Source organism: Chiloscyllium plagiosum, unplaced genomic scaffold (genome assembly GCF_037043375.1).
Source record: "Chiloscyllium plagiosum isolate Xiang-an unplaced genomic scaffold, Cpla_swu_hap1 HiC_scaffold_30, whole genome shotgun sequence".
Lineage (NCBI taxonomy): Eukaryota > Metazoa > Chordata > Chondrichthyes > Orectolobiformes > Hemiscylliidae > Chiloscyllium > Chiloscyllium plagiosum.
In genome coordinates, this window is record NW_028270168.1 from 11,877,950 (window position 1) to 11,898,699 (window position 20,750).

Genomic DNA, 20,750 nt, shown 5'->3' on the forward strand with positions numbered 1-20,750 from the left:
GTACAAAGGCATTTTAATTAGATAGGCTAATAGGCTGAAGATTAGCAGGTGGAGTTTAATGACGTAAATATGAGGTGCTGCATTTTGGAAAGGCAAATCAGAGCTTTTACACTTAATGTAAGGTCCTGGGGAGTGTTGCTGAACAAAGAGACCTTGGAATGCAGGTTCATAGCTCCTTGAAAGGAGTCACAGGTAGATGGGATAGTGAAGAGGTGTTTGGTATGCTTTCCTTTATTGGTCAGACCATTGAGTATAGGAGTTGGGAAGTCATGTTGAGGATGTGCAGAACATTGATTATACCACATTTGGAATACAGTGTGCAATTCTGGTCTCCCTGCTATAGGAAGGTTGTTGTGAAACTTGCAAGGGTTCAGAAAAGATTTACAAGAACATTTCCAGTGTTGGGGAATTTGAGGTTTGGGAGAGGCTGAATAGGCTGAAGCTATTTTCCCAGGAGTGTTGAAGGCTGAGAAGTGGTCTTATAGAGGTTTATAAAGTAATGAGGGGCATGGGTATAGGATAGAGTTAAGATCTTTTCCCCAGTGTAATGGAGTCCAAAACTAGAGGACATAGATTTAAGGTGAGAGCGGAAAGATGTAAAAGAGACCTAAGGGACAATGTTTTCACGCAGAAGATGGTTCACATGCGGATAAAGCTGCCAGAGGAAGTGGTGGAGGCTGGTACAATTACAACATTTATAAGGCATCTGGATGGGCATATGAATAGGAAGGGTTTGGAGGGATATGGGCTAACTGCTGGCAAATGGAGCTGGATTAATTTTTTTTAATTAATTAAAGGATGTCTGGTTGGCATGGACAAGTTGGACTGAAGGGTCTGTTTTCATGCTGTACAACTCTATGATCTTATGACTCTAATAATTCGTCCAAGATTTCAGTTGTGTAAATCAAAGACAAAGGCTTCACAGCTGACAGCAGCAGAACTAACAAAAATAGTACAGTTGTCAACCCATCTCTGGATTTAGATTAACTGTTAAGTAATGGCATTAGGGAATAGATGTTTATTTTTGCCAGGTTTCCTTGTAAGCTTTTAAACTGTGTTGTACATGGATTACTTCATTTTGTTTTAATTTGTCTTATTTTGTGTAATAAGCTTATGTTTTATTTATATAGCCAAATCTCCAGCCTGGTGTGCTTAAATTTCAGTGAAAAACTCATGCTAAATGTTTAAGAAATGATCCATCAAGTCAGATTTCAGTCTGGGATCTACCTTGTCCAATCGTAATATCAGCTAGAATCATATCAATGAGTTTTGATTTTCCCTACCATTCAACAAAGATCATTGGCTTAAATGATAAGAAATAGGAGGTCATTGATTCTACACCACTATTCAATTGGATCAAGGCTGACCTGCTATTCCTCATACCTGGTTTCCTACAGTTTTCTCATAACCCTTGATTCCCCAACTATTCAATCGATCTATCTCAGCCTTAAATATACACAGGACACTACACCACAGCCCTCCATGGCAAAGAGTTCCAAAGGCAATCAACCCTCTGAGAAAATAAATTCCTCCACATCTTACTCTTACTTTGGCACTCCTTTAGTCAGAGTGTGTTCTCTGGTCCTCGACTCTCCCGTTAGGGAAAACATCCTTTCAGTATTTACCCTGTCAGGTCATTTAAGGATCTTGTATGTTTCAATGAGATCATCTCTTATTCTCCTAAACTCCAAGGAATAGAGTCTCAATCTGTTTAACTTTGCTCATAAGACAATTACTTCATAGCAAGGATCATCGGAATGAACTTTCTCTGAACTGTCTCCAATGAACAAAGAATGTAGAACAGCACAGCAAGCAGTTTGGCCCATCGTATGCGCCGGCCATGATGCCATTCTGAACTAATCGCATTTGATTGCACATAGTGGGTATCCATCCATTGCCTGTCTGTTCATGTGGCTATTTAAATGCTTCTTCAATGTTGCTATTGTATCTGCTATTGTTATCTTACCTGCAGACAGAGGACGCTTGACAGTCATTTTAAACTGATCAGACTACATTGAAAAAGTGAACACACTGCTTGCAGCCATGACACTTACCAACATATAGCGATAGACCCAACCCCACAATGAAAGAACTGAGTCACAACCTTACTCAAAAAACTTCAGAAATCTGGAGAATTAAACAGGACAGACTTCCAAAAAATGAAACCAGATGGATCCAACATGCCATGGTTTTTTGCATTACCCAAAATTCACAAATCACGAGACCCCCTCAGACCCATAGTCTTGCTACTTGGAACACTAATGTACGAATTAGCCAAGGAAGTACACCAAAGACAACAACACTTAGTAGAAGACTCAAGCCACTCTATCCACTCCACCCAAGAATTCCTGAAGACCATCAAAAATACCACGATAAAAGAAGATGAAATAATGGTCTCCTTTGATGTAAAAGCCCTGTTCACATACATCAACATCAACCAGGCCAAGGAAACACTGACTACACTATTAGAAGAACCAAAGGCACATACACCAAACACCACCAACTTCATCAGTAAGGACAATATTGTGGACCTATGCCTTACCACCCACTTACCTTCAACAACAAAACCTACATACAAACCAATGGAATACCCATAGGATCTCTGATATCTTAGCAGAGGCAGTAATGCAGAGACTCGAACAAACAGTTCTGCTAACTATCCAACCCAAACTTTGGGTCCGCTACGTGGATGACACCTTTATCATCACCAAAAGAAACAAATTAGAGAAAACCTTCAAGACCATCAATAATACCCTTACTGGCATAAAATTCACAGAAGAGGAGGAAAACAACAACAAGCTGCCATTCCTAGATGTCAAAGTAGAGCAGTCAGAAGAACTTCAAACCAGCACCTACAGCAAAACAACATGAATGGATCAAATACTGAACTACAGAAGCAATCATCCCAACACCCACAACCGAAGCAGCATTAGGACATTATTTTATTGAGCTACCATGCACTGCAGCATAGAAGAACTATAAAGAGCAGAGGAATATCACCTTTACAGCGTATTCTAAAAGAACGGGTATCCAATGAACACAGCTGAAAATGTGTTGCTGGAAAAGCGCAGCAGGTCAGGCAGCATCCAGGGAACAGGAGAATCGACGTTTCGGGCATAAGCCCTTCTCCATCCAATGAACACAGTCCACTGATTTCTCAGCAACAAACCCAAACAAGCAGACAAAATGTATCTAGAAACCCTAGACACACTCCCCTACACCAAAGACATCTCAGAAATGACTGCCAGACTACTCAGACCTCTTGGCATCATGGTAGCCCACAAACACACCAACACAATAAAACAGCAGCTAATGAAGTTAAAAGACCTGTACAGACAAGCAAAACTAATGTCATTTACGAAATAACTTGCAAGAACTGTAACAAACACTACATTGGACAAACAGGCAGAAAATTAGCCACTAGGATACATGAACATCAACTCGCCATAAAAGATATGACCTACCCTCACTGGTATCCTTACATACTGCTGAGGAAGGGCACCACTTTGACTGGGACAACACATCCATCCTAGGACAAGCCAAATAAACACGCACAAGAATTCCTGAAAGCATGGCTTTCCAACCAGAACTCTATCAACAAACACATTGATTTGGATGCCATCTACCACTCTCTGAGAAAAAGAACAGGAAATGACACCACCTACACAGGAAATGACATCACCAACCCAAGGAAACCTAAACACATAAATAGAAAGTGGGATATAACGCCAGTGCTTCACCGGAGGCTCACTGGTGATGTTACCTAGTATGGTGATGAAATATTTGAAAGTGAACCTTCCAGCTCAGTTAGCAAACTTATGCCCAGATCATATTTGCTTCCTCCACCTCCCTTGGCAGCATGTTCCAGGTACTGACCACCATCTGTGTAAAAAACATTCCTCACACATCTCCTTTAAATTTTTCTCCTCGCACCTTAAAGCTTCCTAGTATTTGACATTTCCAGTCTCGGCAAAAGACTCTTATTATCCACCCTATCCTTACCTCTCATAATTTTATAAGAAATTATAGAATTCATTAAATAAATGGATGAAAACTACTCTCTGTGATGTCATTGCAAGCTTGGTACAGGATCCTGAAGCCGTTACATACCACTCCTTCCAAAGACTTTTTGCCTCTGTCATCAACATTGATTAACAGTTATATGTGTACTCAAATGAGCTACTCAGATTACTTTTTTGTATTTATTATAAATTTATACACCATACATCTATATAGCTGTAACTTTATTACATATTTTCCTTATTTCTTTGATGCCTCATCAAACCTTTGTCTTAATTCTTCCTTGTCAAAAAGTAGGTCAGGTTATCTAAGACAAAGATTAGATTAGATTAGATTAGATTACTTACAGTGTGGAAACAGGCCCTTCGGCCCAACAAGTCCACACCGACCCGCCGAAGCGCAACCCACCCATACCCCTACATTTACCCCTTTAACCTAACACTACGGGCAATTTAGCATGGCCAATTCACCTGACCCGCACATCTTTGGACTGTGGGAGGAAACCGGAGCACCCGGAGGAAACCCACGCAGACACGGGGAGAATGTGCAAACTCCACACAGTCAGTCGCCTGAGTCGGGAATTGAACCCGGGTCTCTGGCGCTGTGAGGCAGCAGTGCTAACCACTGTGCCACCGTGCCGCCCACTAAGCATAGATATACGAGGTAAATTTGGTAACCTTGATTGTCTTCGCTTTTTTCTGTTAGATTATAGATTAATCAATCTGACTGAAGAAGCTTGTGATGATGTAAGTGCAGACATGTTTGAGAATTACAAGTTAATTATGCACCTCTGGTCCATTATTAGCATTTAATACCATTGTTAGTTCCCCTTGGAAGAAATGTGGCGTTTTTCATGTAAAGAATCTTGTTTCCTTTTAATATTGATATCTTCTTTAAGGTTTTGTTCCAAGGCAAGAATATATAAGTTGGGTGGGGAATGATTTGACTTATTTATTGGTTACATTCTTCAGACTGCACCACATATTTGAGATGTGATCACTTTTGTTACAATGAGTACATTGTTGGCAGAAGCCTGGATAGTTTCTTTCTTCACTGACAGAATTTGGAATTACATAGACTCATAGAGTCATAGAGATGTATAGCATGGAAACAGACCCTTCGGTCCAACCTGTCCATGCTGACCAAATATCCCAACCCAATCTAGTCCCACCTGCCAGCACCTGGCCCATATCCCTTCAAACTGTCGTAGTAGGTTGTTTAGGATTTTGGATTGTATTTATCACTTGTGGTGTATTATTCAGATAAGAGGTCAGCATCCTCTGGTTAGATGGTTTATTGTGTCTTAAGCAATCAATGTGCTCTGCAGAATGTCCTACATTTAGAGGAAGCTTTGCAGTATAATGCTTCTTGAGTGTTTCTCAGACTCTGTATCCACAGCTATTTGGACTGCTCATTCATCTATTTTCAATGCCCTCTTATTATTGAAGAAGTTCAATTATTGATTTATTTAAGACTTTAACAACAGTTCTGTCATAAATGAGAAAATAATAATCCTGAATGCTGGAATTCAGAAACAAAAATAAAAATTGCTGAAAAAATTCAGCAGGTCTGGTAGCATCTGTGGAGAAAGAGCAGGGTTAACATTTTGGGTCCAATGACTCTTCTTCAAAACTGCATCTGTTGAGATAAATGTTGGTATGTATGCTGAAGATGGGTTTGAGGGAAAGAAAAGGATTAAACAATAGGTGGAGATGGAGACCAGAGTGAGAGATCAGCATTTGAGCAGACTAAGAATTGGTAAAGTTCAGAGAGAATTAAAAGCTGATAATAGAGACCATTAATAACTGACAATGGACTGGTTGTGATAGGAGCCCATATGATGACAAGGCCTGGTGTGTGGAGGTTTGGATAACAATATGACAGAAGGTGCTAAGACCTTAAAATTATTCAACTCAATATTGAGTCCTGAAGGCTGCAGTGTCCCCAACCAGAAAATGAGATGCTGTCCCTCCACCTTGTGCTGAGCTTTGCTGGAGGATAGTAGCAAGTCTGAGACAGAGATGTTAACCAAACAACACCTTGGTATGTTGAAATGGCTGGCAACAGGAAGTTTTTTGGATAGAACATAGGTGTTCCACAAAGCCATATTCCAGTCTGCATTTTGTCTTCTCAGTGTAGAGGAGAAAATATTATGAGCTGTGAATAAAGTAGACTAGATTGAACGAAGAGCAGGTAAATCACTGCTTTACCTAGTAGGTATGTTTGAGACCTTGGATGGTGTGGAGGAAGGAAGTAAACGTGAAGGTGTTACACCATCTGCTCCTATCACTTCTGAAGAAGGGTCACTGGACCTTAAACGTTAACTCTGTTTTCTCTCCACAGATGCTCCCAGTCCTGCTGTGTTTTTCAACAATTTCTATTTTTGTTTCTGATTTTCAGTATCTGTAGTTCTTTGGTGTTTTTGATGAGCCCATTTCTACTTTTGTATAGAACATGATTCTCCCCCTATGAAAATCTCAGGGCATCATTGTCCAATTTCTAGTCCTTTGTCCAGCAGGCAGTAAATGTCCTATTTCAGTCCATTCATTCATGGAAAAACACGACCAGTCACCTATGCTATCTGTTCTCAGGTTGCAATTATCTAAGCTCCCATTTGTTTTCCCATACACAACCTGCTGATGCATGATACTCCATCCACACATTTGCCTACCTCTAGTGGAGCCATTCACATATAGCTGGGATATGTGTGCATCTTGCCCAATTACCGCTTCTGACTATTGCATCTTGACAATCAGCCAACAATGTAGACCATTGCTGTATGTCATTATCCTAAAGATGGAATCAAGGTGGCATCTATTATTATCCTTAGGTAATATCTGACCAAGTTTCGATACCACCCCACCCTTCTCCATCTGTGGAGATTTTATTTTCTAAATCTGTCTGGTCTTAGCCTGTGCTCCTCCCAAAATTTGCTTTCATCGAATTTTTCCAATTTTCTTTTGGTCAGGCTTCACTTCAGGCCTAACATTTGTTAATCCAGAATTAGGAGTTGGAAGTGGGTTGCTGCATTGGCACTGTCAGAGGTCTGTATAATTAAAATTTAGACCACAAGATGAAAATGGTGAAAAGACAAAATGGCTTTTGATTTGAATAAGTCAAAGAGATGGTGAGAATTGGCAAAAGGATGAAGATGACCCCAAAAGACAAAATTGATGATATTGGCTGTCTGACTTACTGTATGGTTCTGCAATCCAGTATAACCAGGATGAACTGGCAGGTTTAAGCTACAGTAATAGCAGACGTTTATGACCATGTTCTTCTATGACCAGGATGGATTAGTGGAGAAAATAGAGCATAGGGGTTGGGGTGTAATGGAGGATGTATGTCTGAATCAGGTTTCCAGGGAGTTGTTCCTCCACCATATTTTGATGGGAATGCTAGAAAGACTGCCTTTGTAAATGAATTGTCTCTATTTGGATCAGAGCAGCCGCAGAGGATGCTTTCTTCAGTGGACTTTTTTAAAGTCTAACTTTACGCTTAAGAGCTAGTCTATGTCAAGGCCTCCCTCATCTGGCTGGAATTGGTGTTTCCAGTTGTTTAGTTTCCAAGGTTGAGGCCTCAGAAGGGACAGTGTCCAGGGCTGGTCCAAAATCCTGGCCAGGAAAGGTAACTGGGGCTGTTCTTGGATCGGGAATGAGAATTTGGATTAGGTCTGGATCAATGACTGGTTTGGGCTCTGGATCAAGACCCAGCTTAGGGTCTGCTTCCTCAACTTCCCCTAGAAGCATTTGAAGTTACTGGCTGTTCTGTTGGGCTCTGTAGACCTTTAATTAATTAACATGGAATCAGAGAATCCTGACAGTGTGGAAGTAGGCCAGTCAGCACATCAAGTCCACACCACTACATTTCCCATGGCTAACCCATCTAGCCTGCACATCCCTGGGCACTATGGGCAATTTAGTATGGCCAATCCACCTAACCTGCACCGCTTGGACTGTGCGAAGAAACCAGAGCATCCAGAAGAAACCCACACAGACATGGGGAGAATGTGCAAACTCCACACAGACAGTCGCCAGAGGGTTGAATTGAACCCAGGTCTCTGGTGCTGTGAGGCAGCATGAGCCACTGAACCACTGTGCCATGACACCACCCAATTTTTCCTGCAGCTAGGAAAATTTTGTATACAGACAGGTTGGCCTTGTCCACCAGGAGTAGGGACTGCATAGCTTGGGGACAGAAATGGTCCTGGTTGGAAAATTTGTAATATCACCTGCTGCCCTACCTAGTATTCCATCGATTCACTTTCTCATCAAAGTGCACCTTGCTCTACTTTTCAAATTTTAGCATTCTGATGATTGCTGCTATGCATTCAGCCAATATATTTCTTAGAATTTTCACAGTTTTCTTATGGCAGATGTTGTTTAACTCAGGGTTGAAAAGTGTGGTGCTGGAAAAGCATAACAGGGTCAGGCAGCGTCCGAGGAGCAGGAGAGTTGACGTTTTGGGCATATGCCCTTCATCAGGAATGTGGGGCAGGGGAAGGGGGCTGAGAGATACATAGGAGGGCGAGATAAATAGAACACCTCATCTTCCTCCTGCAGATTTACAGAATCTTGTGCAAGCAACATTGGTGGTACAGCTCCACCACCTTGAGGTGTCTGCTGTAGACATTCAATGTCTCAGAACCATATAAGTGCATGGGAACCACCACAGCTCTCTATACCATAGACTTGGTGTTGGAGATGATGTTTGTTGTCTTCGAACTCCCTTATCCCCAGGCAGTTGAAGGTTGCGCTGGCACACTGAAGGTAGGTTCCCCATGGTAGACTAATGGAGAAAGTGAAGTCACATGGCATGCAGGGTGTTCTAGCTAGGTGGATAAAGAACTGGTTGAGCAACAGGAGACGGTAGTAGTTGAAGGGAGTTTCTCGAAGTAGAGAAAGGTGACCAGTGGTGTTCCACAGGGATCAGTGCTGGGGCCACTGTTGTTTATAATATGCATAAATGATCTGGAAGAGGGCACTGTTGGTATGATCAGCAGGTTTGCAGATGACACGAAGATTGATGGAGTAGCAGAAAGCATAGGGACTGTCAGAGAATACAGGAGGATATAGATAGACTGAAGAGTTGGGCAGAAAAGTTGCAAATGGATTTCAATTCAGACAAATGTGAGATGATGCATTTAGGCAAGACTAATTCTAGAGTGAATTATACAATGGACAGAGAGATCTGGGAGTGCAGGTCCATTGTACCCTGAAGGTTGCTGCACAGGTGGGTAGAGTGGTCAAGAAGGCATATGGTATGCTTGCCTTCATTGGATAGGGTATTGAGTAGAAGAGCTGGCAAGTCATGTTACAATTGTACAAGACATTGGTTTGGCCGCATTTAGAATACTGTGTATAGTTCTGGTCGCCACATTTCCGAAAGGATGTGTACGCTTTGGAAAGGGTGCAGAGAAGGTTTACGAGGATGTCGCCTGGTATGGAAGGTGCTAGCTATGAAGAGAGGTTGAGTAGGTTAGGTTTATTTTCATTAGAGAAAAGGAGATTGAGGAGAGACCTGATTGAGGTTTACAAAATCATGAAGGGTATAGGCAGGGTGGATAGAGACAAGCTTTTTCCCAAGGTGAAGGATTCAATAACGAGAGGTCATGCTTTCAAGGTGAGAGGTGGAAAGTTTAAGGTGGATACATGGGGCAAGTACTTCACACAGAGGGTGGTGGGCATTTGGAACGCATTGCCAGCAGAAGTGGTAGAGGCAGGCACAGTAGATTCATTTAAAATGCATCTGGACAGATGCATGAGTAGGTGGGGAGCAGAAGGATACAGATGCTTAGGAATTGGGCAACGGGTTTAGACAGTACATTTGCATCGGCTCAGGCTTGCAGGGCCGAAGGGCCTGTTCCTGGGCTGTAAATTTTCTTTGTTCTTTGTTCTAAGTTGAATGAAGATGTCATTTGTCAAAATGCTCAGGGGGTTCAGGCTGATAATTTATGCCAAATGTTGTACCACTCAGAACATAGCAAGCAAGTGCTTCTCCCATGCAGGATAACTTTGCTCTCCTGGTGAAAGAGTCCAGAAGGCATAGGCTACTGGTCCATGTTTATTGTGCAATTCTTGGAGAGGTATGGCTGTAGGTGTGGCTGCAACTTCCAAAGCAAAAGGAAGTTCTGGGTCAGGTACCAACAGTGCAGCATCCCTGCACCAGGGCCTGTTTTAATTTCTCAACAGCAACCATGAGCTGTTCAGTTCATTCTCACCAGACATTCCTTTTAAGGAGGTTGGAGAGTGAGGTAGCTTTAGTTGTGAAACCATTGATGTGGCTCCAACAGTGTGCAACTAAGTCCAGAAAGGACAAATGCACTCATATTCCTGGGGACTGGCAAACAGGTTATTGCCTTGATGTGTTTTCCTTCTATTTCATGTTTCCCCTCAGCTCTCACAGTTCCCAAGTATGAGGCTTGGGACCTCATGAACTGTGCCTTCTTGGGGTTAAATTTTCATCTCAGGTTGTTGAAGAAGGTTAACAGTGTCAAATATTATGTCCTTGTCTCTGCATGCAGGAGGAAATTATCCATATGCTGTACCAAGCAATCAATTGAGAAAACGGCTTCATTCCTTTAAACAGCCCCTGATGAATAATTGAAAGAGAATTTTGAAAACTCTATCATTTTGAAAACTCTGTGCCCATGATTGGACTGGTTTAATTTAGTTCCTGGTAATCAATGGCGAGCCTAGTGGTTCCTTAACTAGACATATGGGTGAGTTATTGGTCAGTGCCACAGAGCATGGGACACCTTGCTTTAACAATCTGCTAATCACCTTGTCCACTGGCCTTCTGCCTGCTTTGGGAAAGTGTATGGTCTTTGTCTGTTTAAGTCCAGTCCATCTATCACTTCCTCTCCCTCTATACAGTCATGGTTGTGTTTTTGACTGTGAATGCACACTTGTGCTCTGAGAGATTTGCCTGTCCTGCTGGGTCCTCATTCATTTTGGTAGGTCTAATCCACAATTCTCCTGAGATAAAAATTCTCTTTCTGTATGTTACTGGCACAATCTCCACTGGTGCCTCATCTAGTGCCAACATTTGAAAGGAAAAGCAATTGGTTGAGTCATACGATGAAGTGCACTTTCTCATAAAGTGTGATCCTAAAATGTGCTCAACGTCCCTACGGGGATTAACCAATACTGCTGGGTGGTGTCAGACTATTTTCTCCTAGTCTAAACTCTATAGATTCTGTCACTATCCCTTCTGGTTGGAGTCCAGGAAATCTGTTCATAAGAATATATTTCTTCACGCGCCATATGTTGTCTTAATCTTGGGATGTCTTAAGTATCAAACTGGACCTGCATGTCCCCTAAAATCTCTACAGGGCAGCTTTCCACCATACTGTCTACCTGGGGCTGTCCCAAACTGACCTATCTGGCTCTATACACTCACTAAAGAGAGGCACAGTCCCATCATGCTTTGGGAGTGTATTCTAGCAGGGGAATAAAGGAGTTAAACCGTGGGATTTCCATTTCCAAATTTGCATGATCTCCCCAACCAAATTAATTGCTGCTTGTCTTCCAGTCTTTCCAGCGGCATGGACTGAGGTCTTGAACCTGGCTCTTGTGGTGGTGCTAAGTGCCTGGGTACCATGTAAAGTGGCTTGTGCACTCTCAATTGTAGCATTTCTCTTATGGCTGCAATATCTCTCACTGATGCTATGCTGGGGAGTTGTAAAGTGCACGGCTTCAGGCACTGGCTGGGTGTCAAAGTGCCTGGAAGTCTGATTGAAACTCCTTCAATGCACAATCCTTGGACTGGATGTAACTGGTTCTTCCTGAACCTTTGTGACCTGTTTGGCCATGGTTTGTTCTGTTGTTTGTTGCCAACAGCTGCTGGCTGCTGTTTAATTTGACCAATTTCCTACCAGGCCTGTGATTTCTTTGGATGTGGGTTAATTTACAGTATCCAATTTTGGGCCCATGGTTGCTTGACCACAAATTTGTATCTGAGCAGCTTGCATTATTTATTGAGTTACCTCTATTCTGTATTCCCAATGAGCTTCATTGACTTGGCTTAACTGGCTTTTAGAGGTCATAGAGTCATAGAGCATGGAAACAGACCCTTCAGTTCAACCCGTCCATGCCGACCAGATTGCACGTATTAGATGTTGTTCAAGATAATGTAAGACAGGAAGATCATATGCGCAAACACCCCCTCAGCAGACAGATCAATATAATGATTGCACCTTTTCAGCATGCCTATGGGGTATTGGAAGGTTGAACATATGAGTCTATGGGCATAGTGTGGGAAAGTGGGACCAGTTGGTAGTAATTTATTTTGGGCCATACAGACTTGTTGGGCCATACTGTACTTTCTCTATCTGTATCATTCTATAATTCTATAATAGGCACGCAGATGGAGTAGGCCATTGGGCCCATTAAGACTGCTTTGCCATTCAAAAGATCATTACTGTTCTGTTCACAATCTCAATGACACTTTCCGATCTGGCTCCCCATGTCCCTTGACTTCCTTGTCAATCAAAAGCCTATGTAGGTATAGCTCAGCCTTGAATAAATTGAATGGTCTACCTCCACTGCTTTCTCTGCAAGATAAATCCCCAGATAAATTATGCTGAAAAATATTTTCCCCATCTCCATCTTAAAAACAGGATCTTTTCTTTGTTAAATTATGTCCCCTGGTTCTTGTCTACCTCCTGGGAACTACCTCCTTGAAGTTCCCTCAAGATTTTATCCGTTTCAGTATGATCACTACTCATAAACTTCCCTGAAGTTTAACCTCTTCAGCCATTCTTGACAAGATTAGGATTGTAACAACCTGGAAATGTTCACAAAATGAAGCTGCATCGATGGAGTTTGGAAGGGAGGGTTAATATAATAGTGAAGCTGAAAGGTTGTCAACCTAAAACAGTAATCCTACATTTATTTTCAACATCTGTAGTACTTTACCTTTTTTGGGATTGTTACCAAGCCTGGGTATTAACTGGTGGTGAGGCAGGTGTGGTTTCACAACAAAAGCAAGGAGGGTTTTTCTGTCTCTAAAGCTTGTGTGACTTTGATACAGTATAGTTAGCAGATGCACATTTTTTTAAGGTACAGGTAGATGTATTTGTTAGAGAAATCAAGGATTTATGGGACAAATGGGAATATACAGTTTAAAGCACACGTAGATCAGTCATGATCCTACTAAATGCAAGAGAAGGTTTGAGGGGCCGAATGGTCTACTTCTGCCCCTAGTTTTGATGTTTATATGACACTGAGTAGTGGACCACTGGATACTATTTCATCTTCTGGAGAAATTAAAACTTTGGTTAAGAGAAGCAAAATCATTGTAAAAGATGAGAGTTGAGAGGAAACTATGGAAAGATAGAATGAAACTTTGAAGGCTTTATCCTACTTCAAGCATGAATAACAGTAATTAAATCTCAAAATTGCATTATGTAAGAGAGAATCCCAATTATGGAAATTTTAAACCGTTAACTTCAATCGAGTCATGACTGAAGGTACAGATACAAAATTGAACAAAAACCAAACAATTCACCCACAGTTAACATATTCTGAATTAATTAAATAAGAGCCACTTTTGGAAAAAAACAATGTACGTTAGAATAAAGGAACAGACAATCTTTTCAATCTCCCTTAACCCCAAAGGACTCAAAGCCAAATGAGAAAATAGCATGTTGCACCACTTCCCTGATGTGTTCCAACCTCGAGAAAATCTAGTTGGGGGCAAAATCAAACAAGCAGTGGCAATCTGCACCAGCTGGATAGTTAAATGCCCACCAGGATCATTGGGCATTAGATAACCCTTCTGCTGAGGCCAAAGACTTCCAGTGTCTCTTTCCAATCTTGAAGTCATAGGCTCAAAGAGCCATAGCCAGTTGAGTAAATTTTGCGTAGATTGTGGAAAGGTTTGACAGGCTAAACATAGAGAAAAGATTTTTATTTGAAGGGAAACTTAAACTCAGAAGCACAAATGTATGATAGTTGCAATATATCCAGTAGGAAATTCTGAAAAAACCTGTTAACTTAAGGAAAGTGAAGAATGTGAAACTTGCTTTAATAAATGGATATTATCATTTCAGCAATTTAGATTTTAAAGGAGAAGTAAAATAGATGTGTAGTTTCAATTCTGCACAAGGCTTTTTTAAAAAGATCAGAAAGCCATTTGTTGCTACGTAATTTCCAAGGAAGCATGTCACTTCAATTACATGCCTATCAGGATACCTGTAAGGTTTATTGATAAAGTGTTCGCAAAGTTAGATTTTTATTACAGACTGTTAAAACAGACTAGGAGCCACTAGTGATCTGAGTTCAATTCAGAATCAGAGTCAAGAGAACAGTTTCATGCAACAGAAGGGGGCCAGTTTGTGAAGTTTTCAAGATGTGTGTAAAGATTAAAGTTCTTGGAACTAAAATAAAATTTAGGTAATTAGAACCAGAAGGAGGTCTCTAGGCCAACAAATCTGGAAACAGTAGAACATAGAACATTACAGCGCAGTATAGGCCCTTCAGCCCTCATTGTTGCGCTGACCAGTGAAATCAGTCTGAAGCCCATCTAACCTACATTATTCCATTTTTGTCCATATATCCATGCAATGACCATTAAAATGCCCTTTAAGTTGGCGAGTCCATACTGTTGCAGGCAGTGCATTCCGGACCCCTACTACTCTCTGAGTAAAGAAACTACCTCTGACATCTATTTTATGTCTATCACCCTTCAATTTAAAGCTTATGTCCCCTAGTGCTAACCACCACCATTCAAGGAAAAAGGCTCTCATTGTTCACCCTACCTAACCATCTGATTATCTTATATGTCTCAATTAAGTCACCTCTCAACCTTCTTCTCTCTAATGAAAACAGCTTCAGGTCTCTCAACCCTTCCTCATAAGACCTTGCTTCCATACCAGGCAACATCCTAGTAAATCTCCTCTGTACCCTTTCTAACGCTTCTACATCCTTCCTATAATGCGGTGACCAGAATTGTATGCAATTCTCCAAATACGGCCAAAAACTCAATCCCTCAAATAATAAAAGCTAACACACCATATGCCTTCTTAACAATCCTGGATGGCAACTTTCAGGGATCTATCTGCTCACCTACACTACCAAGAATCTTACCATTAGCCCAGTACTCTACTCTATTACTCCTTCCAAAGTGAATCACCACACAGTAATTTTAATAAATAAAGAAAAAAAATTAAAAAGTTAAGATATGAGTACAGGGTTAAGATAATACATTATTGGGATTGAGTATCTGTAAAGGATATTGTTGGGTAACACATTGGAACTTTACCTTGCTCTCTAAGTTAAGACTTTGCAAATTGTCATGTATATAGTTTTGTTTATTCATTTTTTAAATGCAATTAAATTATGTCATTTTTTTAAAATTGGCAGCCTTGCATGAATATGTTTAGTGACCATCATAGTAGCCTATTAAATATTAAACTTATGATCTGTCAAACCAGTATTCACTCTGTCACTTGCTGAAGTCATAGCATTGGGGCTTAAGAATGACCAGCAGCAAATAGTTTGCATGCATTTATAGGGAAACTAGATAAGTACATGAGGGAGAATGGGATAGAAAGACATTCTAATAGTTTTAGGTGAAAAGGGGGTGAGAAGAATTTCTGTGAATCAAAAAACATATAACAGTTGGGCTGAATGTGTTTCTATGCTGGATTCCAGGTATATCCATGTACTATGGCACCTTCAAGACTGATTTTTTTATACATGCTTAGAACTTCCTCTGTGTCAGTAGTTGGAGGGAAACTGATTTATTTATATATGTATGAATATTATAATAATATTTATTAGGAATGTAACATGTTGTGGTTGCTTTTCCTCCTCAGTACCTGGCAGAATTTCAACAGAGTTCATCAGAAGTTTATCCACGGAAGATATGATAACTTTGAAATGGAAAGAACCAAAGGTGCCTAATGGTGTTATCACGCAGTATGAGGTAATTATTGTGATAAGTAGCTTCCTAAAATTAGATCTAAAGATTATCGGTCACACATAGACAATAGAACCATTTGGACTTTGCATAGTCAGTCAAGGATTCTCACAATCAAATTCTATCAACAGAAAAAATAGGGAATGAATGTGAGGGTGTATGGATGGTTTGTGTTCTTCCTTTCCTTTCAGCATTTCCAGGCCACAAATCTCCAGCTGGCATCCAGATTGTCTCCATTCCTCAGCTACAGAACCATAGTAATAACCATGTATCAGTGCTTTAGTTTTGCTTTTCCAGTATAGGCCTGGACATCTCTATAAAATAGTACAGCTGTGATCCGCAGTTTGGTGGAATAATGGAATGTGGACCTGAAGGCAGATGTTCCCGATGGTTATGACGAAATGCTTTTTTTCTGATGCCTCACTGAGTGAGAATGCCAGATGCATGTTCATTTTGTCACAAACGCCACTACAGAAATCATTCAAGATTCATCAATTACACGTTACCCACACTGGGTGACCATTAGTTTCTTCATTTAGTCAGTAGTGTAGGCATTTCCATCCTTCCTTTCATGGTTGTAACAGGGTCAGTCAGGTGAACCTCATAGAATATGTCTTACCTGATTGGGGCTGTTAATCTGACCTAATCAGGAAGCCCTGGCTGACTGATATAAACAGGACTGTCAGAGTTTCTGCTGACTCTGAAAGCTGACTCAGTGAAAGCTGGATTAGTGTCAAGGACTCTCCATGTGTAAATAAAGTGTGACTTGGCAACCAGCCTCTGTGGAGTAACTTCACTTTCATCTTTCCTTCTTTCCTTCTACGTCCCTCTTCCTGTTTTTATCTCTTACCCCACATACTTCTGATTGTGCAATGCAGTCTCCTGACCTTTCACTGCAATCTTATAGCAAACAGCACTGGTGGCAGATACACATTAAGAATATTGCCTAATTATACAATAGAAATGGTGCATACCTTAAAGTAGTAGTTTGGTAAATCTTCATCCATCAGTGAGTTAGTTTGGTATTTGTACTTAGTGAGTTATCCAAGTTGAATTCAGATTACAAAACATTATATGCCAGACAAAAATGTTTGTACATGTATCCTTCATTGAGTACAGTTTTCTAACTAAACATTGTATTAGCTACGGACTGAAGAAATTTTATTAACCTATTTATTAACAGCCTATTTTATGGTTTTATTGCTCAACAATGCTAAAATTCATTGTAATGAAAAGAAAAATTACACGAGAAACTCAGAAGGTCTGGTAGCATCTGTGGCAAGAGAAACAAAGTTAGTGTTTCATGTCTAATGTGATTCCTCTTCAGAATTGAAAGGAGCTGGAAAATGATGACTTTTATTTTATTTTGTTAACAGAGGGGGAGGAGGAGCAAGGGGAACAGAAGTTGAGGGTGCCCAGATCAAAAGATAAATGGAGTTTGGAAAGTAATAAACAAAAGATATATAGTGTAAATGCTTGTTGCAAAACTGAGAAAATGGATCCAGTTTGCTGAGAGTAAAGACAACAAAGTACAAACAATACACAGCTGGGGCAGATGGTCATAACCGAATTGGAGGACAGAGGTCACACTCTGATGTTAAACTTATCATTGAGTCTTAAGATGGTGTAAGAGACCGAACAGAAAATAAGGTGTTGTTCCTTCAACTTGTCTTGAGCTTTGGCGGAACACTGTAATTGCCTGGATGGAAGTATTGCTATGGGACCATATGGTTTATTGACATTGAAGCAATTGGAAGGTTAGGATCATTTTTACAGACAGGGCAGTGATATTCTCCAAAGTGCTCATCTAGTTTTGCCAACGTAAAGGAGACAGCACTGTGAGTACCAAATACAGTCGACTGGATTGATAGAGCTACAAATAAAATGCTGCTTCACCTGGAAGGTGTGTTTGGGACCTTGGCCTGTGAGGAGAGAGGACATGAAAGGACAAGTGCTACACCTTCTGCAATTGTATGGGAGTTGCCATGTGGGTGGTGAGAAAGTATTAGGAATAATGGAGAAGTGAATGAGGGTATTGTGGAGGGAATGGTCTCTGTGGAACACTGTCAGTGGAGGGCAGTGGCATATATGTTTGGTCATAGTATCTTGCTGGAGGTGATGGAAGTGGCAGAGGATAGTCCTTTGAATTCAGATACTGGTGAATTGTATTCAGATACAATAGGAAGCCTATTGTTGTTCTGAGAGGGAGAAGAAAGGATATGGGAGGAAATCCTCAGTTGAGAAAAAATGACATGTTGGGGCCCCAGTGGAAGATGTTATTACAGAAGTTGCAATGGGGAGAGAGGATCTAAGAGAATAAATGGAGTCTTTGCTGAAAGCAGGGTGTGAGGATGTATGTCAAGGTAATTGTGGGAGTCAGAGAGTTTGTAATGATATTCGTGGACAACCTACCCTCAGAAATGGAAACAGTCGGACTGTAACAAAGAATATTTTAGATACCTCATAAAGAGACAAGCATAACTTAGACCCATGCACATACCCATAGCCATATCTTTGGCTTGGAGAAAGTGAGATGAGTTAAAAGAAACACTGAAAGAACTGTGTGTGCTGTAAATCAGAAACAAATATAGAGATTGCTGATAAAGCTCAGCAAGACTGGCAGCATCTGTAGAGAGAAATCAGGGTTAACATTCCAGGTCATGTGACTCTCCCTCAGAATAGATTTGCTCTCCACAGATGCAGCCAGATCTGCTGAGCATTTCCAAAAATCTCAATTTTTCTTTATGAGTTAAAGGAGAAGTTGTTCAAAGTGAGAATGAGCTCAGCCAGATGTAGAAGGGTAGAGGTGGATGGGAGATGTTCAAATCTCTTTTCAAGAAAAAAAGTAGAGAGTTAGCAGACCATCTGATGGTGAATGGATATGAAGAGGTAGCTAGGGCCAGGAAACTGGAAATTATGATGTTATGATGATATAATCTGACATGCCAACTGGCAAAGACACTCAGACATTTCCTCCTACCCCACCACTATATATTAAGATGTGGATTCCAAGACTATCTCTGATCTTTCCTTTTCTGCAGAGTTCCTCTCCACAGTTCCCATTTCATACACCCAAATCCTGCACTTATACCTCCTTTCCAAAATTCACAAAGAGGACTATTGTAGCTATTGTAGCTATAAACATAAAATATCAGAAGAATAACAAATATAAGTATGAAGAGACTGAACAAGGAAGAATAAATAGAGTCAAAATAGGAAGAAATAAGTTCAGTAAGGCAAGAACAGGCTGAAACACTGGCTTTGCCAGGGTAATCCTTTTTGGAGAAAGATTTTAAAGAGGAGTCTGAGTCCGGTATTCATTAGCACAAATCGATGATTATTCAGGGCTCCATACCAACACTGTTGGTAGAGATCACTGTGTGGGAGAGATCTCTAGAACACCCTACCTTTCCTAATAAAGGATAGAATGTTTATACATACCATGTTGCAATGGTTACTTGCAACATTGCCACATCCCCTCTTGTCCTACATATCCAATCTTGTGAATACACGATCAATGATGGACAACTTCATGGTCAACTCGAGGTCCTCCCATCATCTAGTGATGTTTGCCAGATCCCCTATCACCCGTTCTTGGGCTCTTATAATACATCTTATTGACCACATTTCCAGCTCTGACTGTTACGTCTCTTTCCAGACATTTGCGAGCTGGTACCCTAATCAAGGTTCTCCAAGGATGTTTATCAAAACCAGTCTTTGCATCCAAAGCTGACTGCCTACAGAAATCTAATTACAATTTTCAGTGTCAAATCTATTAAACTACTACTACTGTATGAATATATGTGTCCACTCGAATATGTAGTTATAATTATTTAAAAGGCCTCCTCTAAGGTGGGTCAAGCATTTTCTTTCTATTTCACATAAGCATCAGAGCTTTCAAATCAGTTGCTTTTCATCTGAGCTACCTGATCAGAGTCTTATGTCTGCATTCTAGTCCCATCTTACGAAGACTCAGAGGCATTTTGGTGTCTGTCTGTGAAGGCCATGATTTGAGCTTTATGAAATGCTGAATCAGCTACAATTTTCTTCAATCTTCCCTGTTAGTTAAAAATACAGAAACAGCCATTTTGGCACATTCAACCATGGGCAGCTACAATAGTCCTCTTTGTGAACTTTGGAAAGGAGGTATAAGTGCAGGATTTGGGTGTATGAAATGGGAACTGTGAAGAGGAGCTCTGCAGAAAAGGAAAGATCAGAGATAGTGTTGGAATCCACATCTTAATATACAGTGGTGGGGTCATAATCCAGGGAGATAGGAGGAAAAGTCTGAGAGTTGGTGCACTGTCTTTGCCAGTTGGCATGCCAGACTATATTAGCAGATTTGATTCAAAAGTCGTGGCTAGATTTGAGAGAATGGAGTATAGTAAGTTCAGGGCAATTCAGGTTAGAGTGAGTGAAGGGAACAGAGAAATTAAGGCAAAAACAATCAATGCTGGAGTAACTCAGCATGCCTGGCGGCATTGAAACAGAGTTAAAGTTTAGAGTCCAGTGACCCTTATAGATTCATAGATTGGATTCAGATTAGATTAGGATTAGGGTTACAGTTAAGGTTAGAGTTAGGGTTAGGGTTAGGTTCAGATTCATGGATTCATACAATGCAAAAAAAGCGCTACAGCCCATTGAGTCTGCTCTGACATTACTACCACTAAAAGTACACTAATCCCAATTTCCTGCACTTGTCCAAGATGTTTGAATGTTATGATATTTTAAGTACTCATCCAAATATATGTTTAAGGTTGCAAAGATTGCAGCCTCTAATACCTTCCTGGCAGTGCATTCCAGAT

General features: G+C 40.7%; 1 protein-coding gene across 3 annotated transcripts in view; it reads left to right on the forward strand.

Annotated features, from left to right (window-relative positions):
- LOC122563513 (receptor-type tyrosine-protein phosphatase U-like) overlaps positions 1 to 20,750 on the forward strand; it is a 374,817-nt gene that overhangs the window by 120,272 nt on the left and 233,795 nt on the right. For all 3 annotated transcript variants that reach the window (XM_087976736.1, XM_087976734.1, XM_087976735.1), the window contains exon 9: positions 15,842 to 15,951. In XM_087976736.1, coding sequence (XP_087832862.1) covers positions 15,842 to 15,951 — 110 coding nt within the window. The remainder of the gene's footprint in view (positions 1 to 15,841; positions 15,952 to 20,750) is intronic.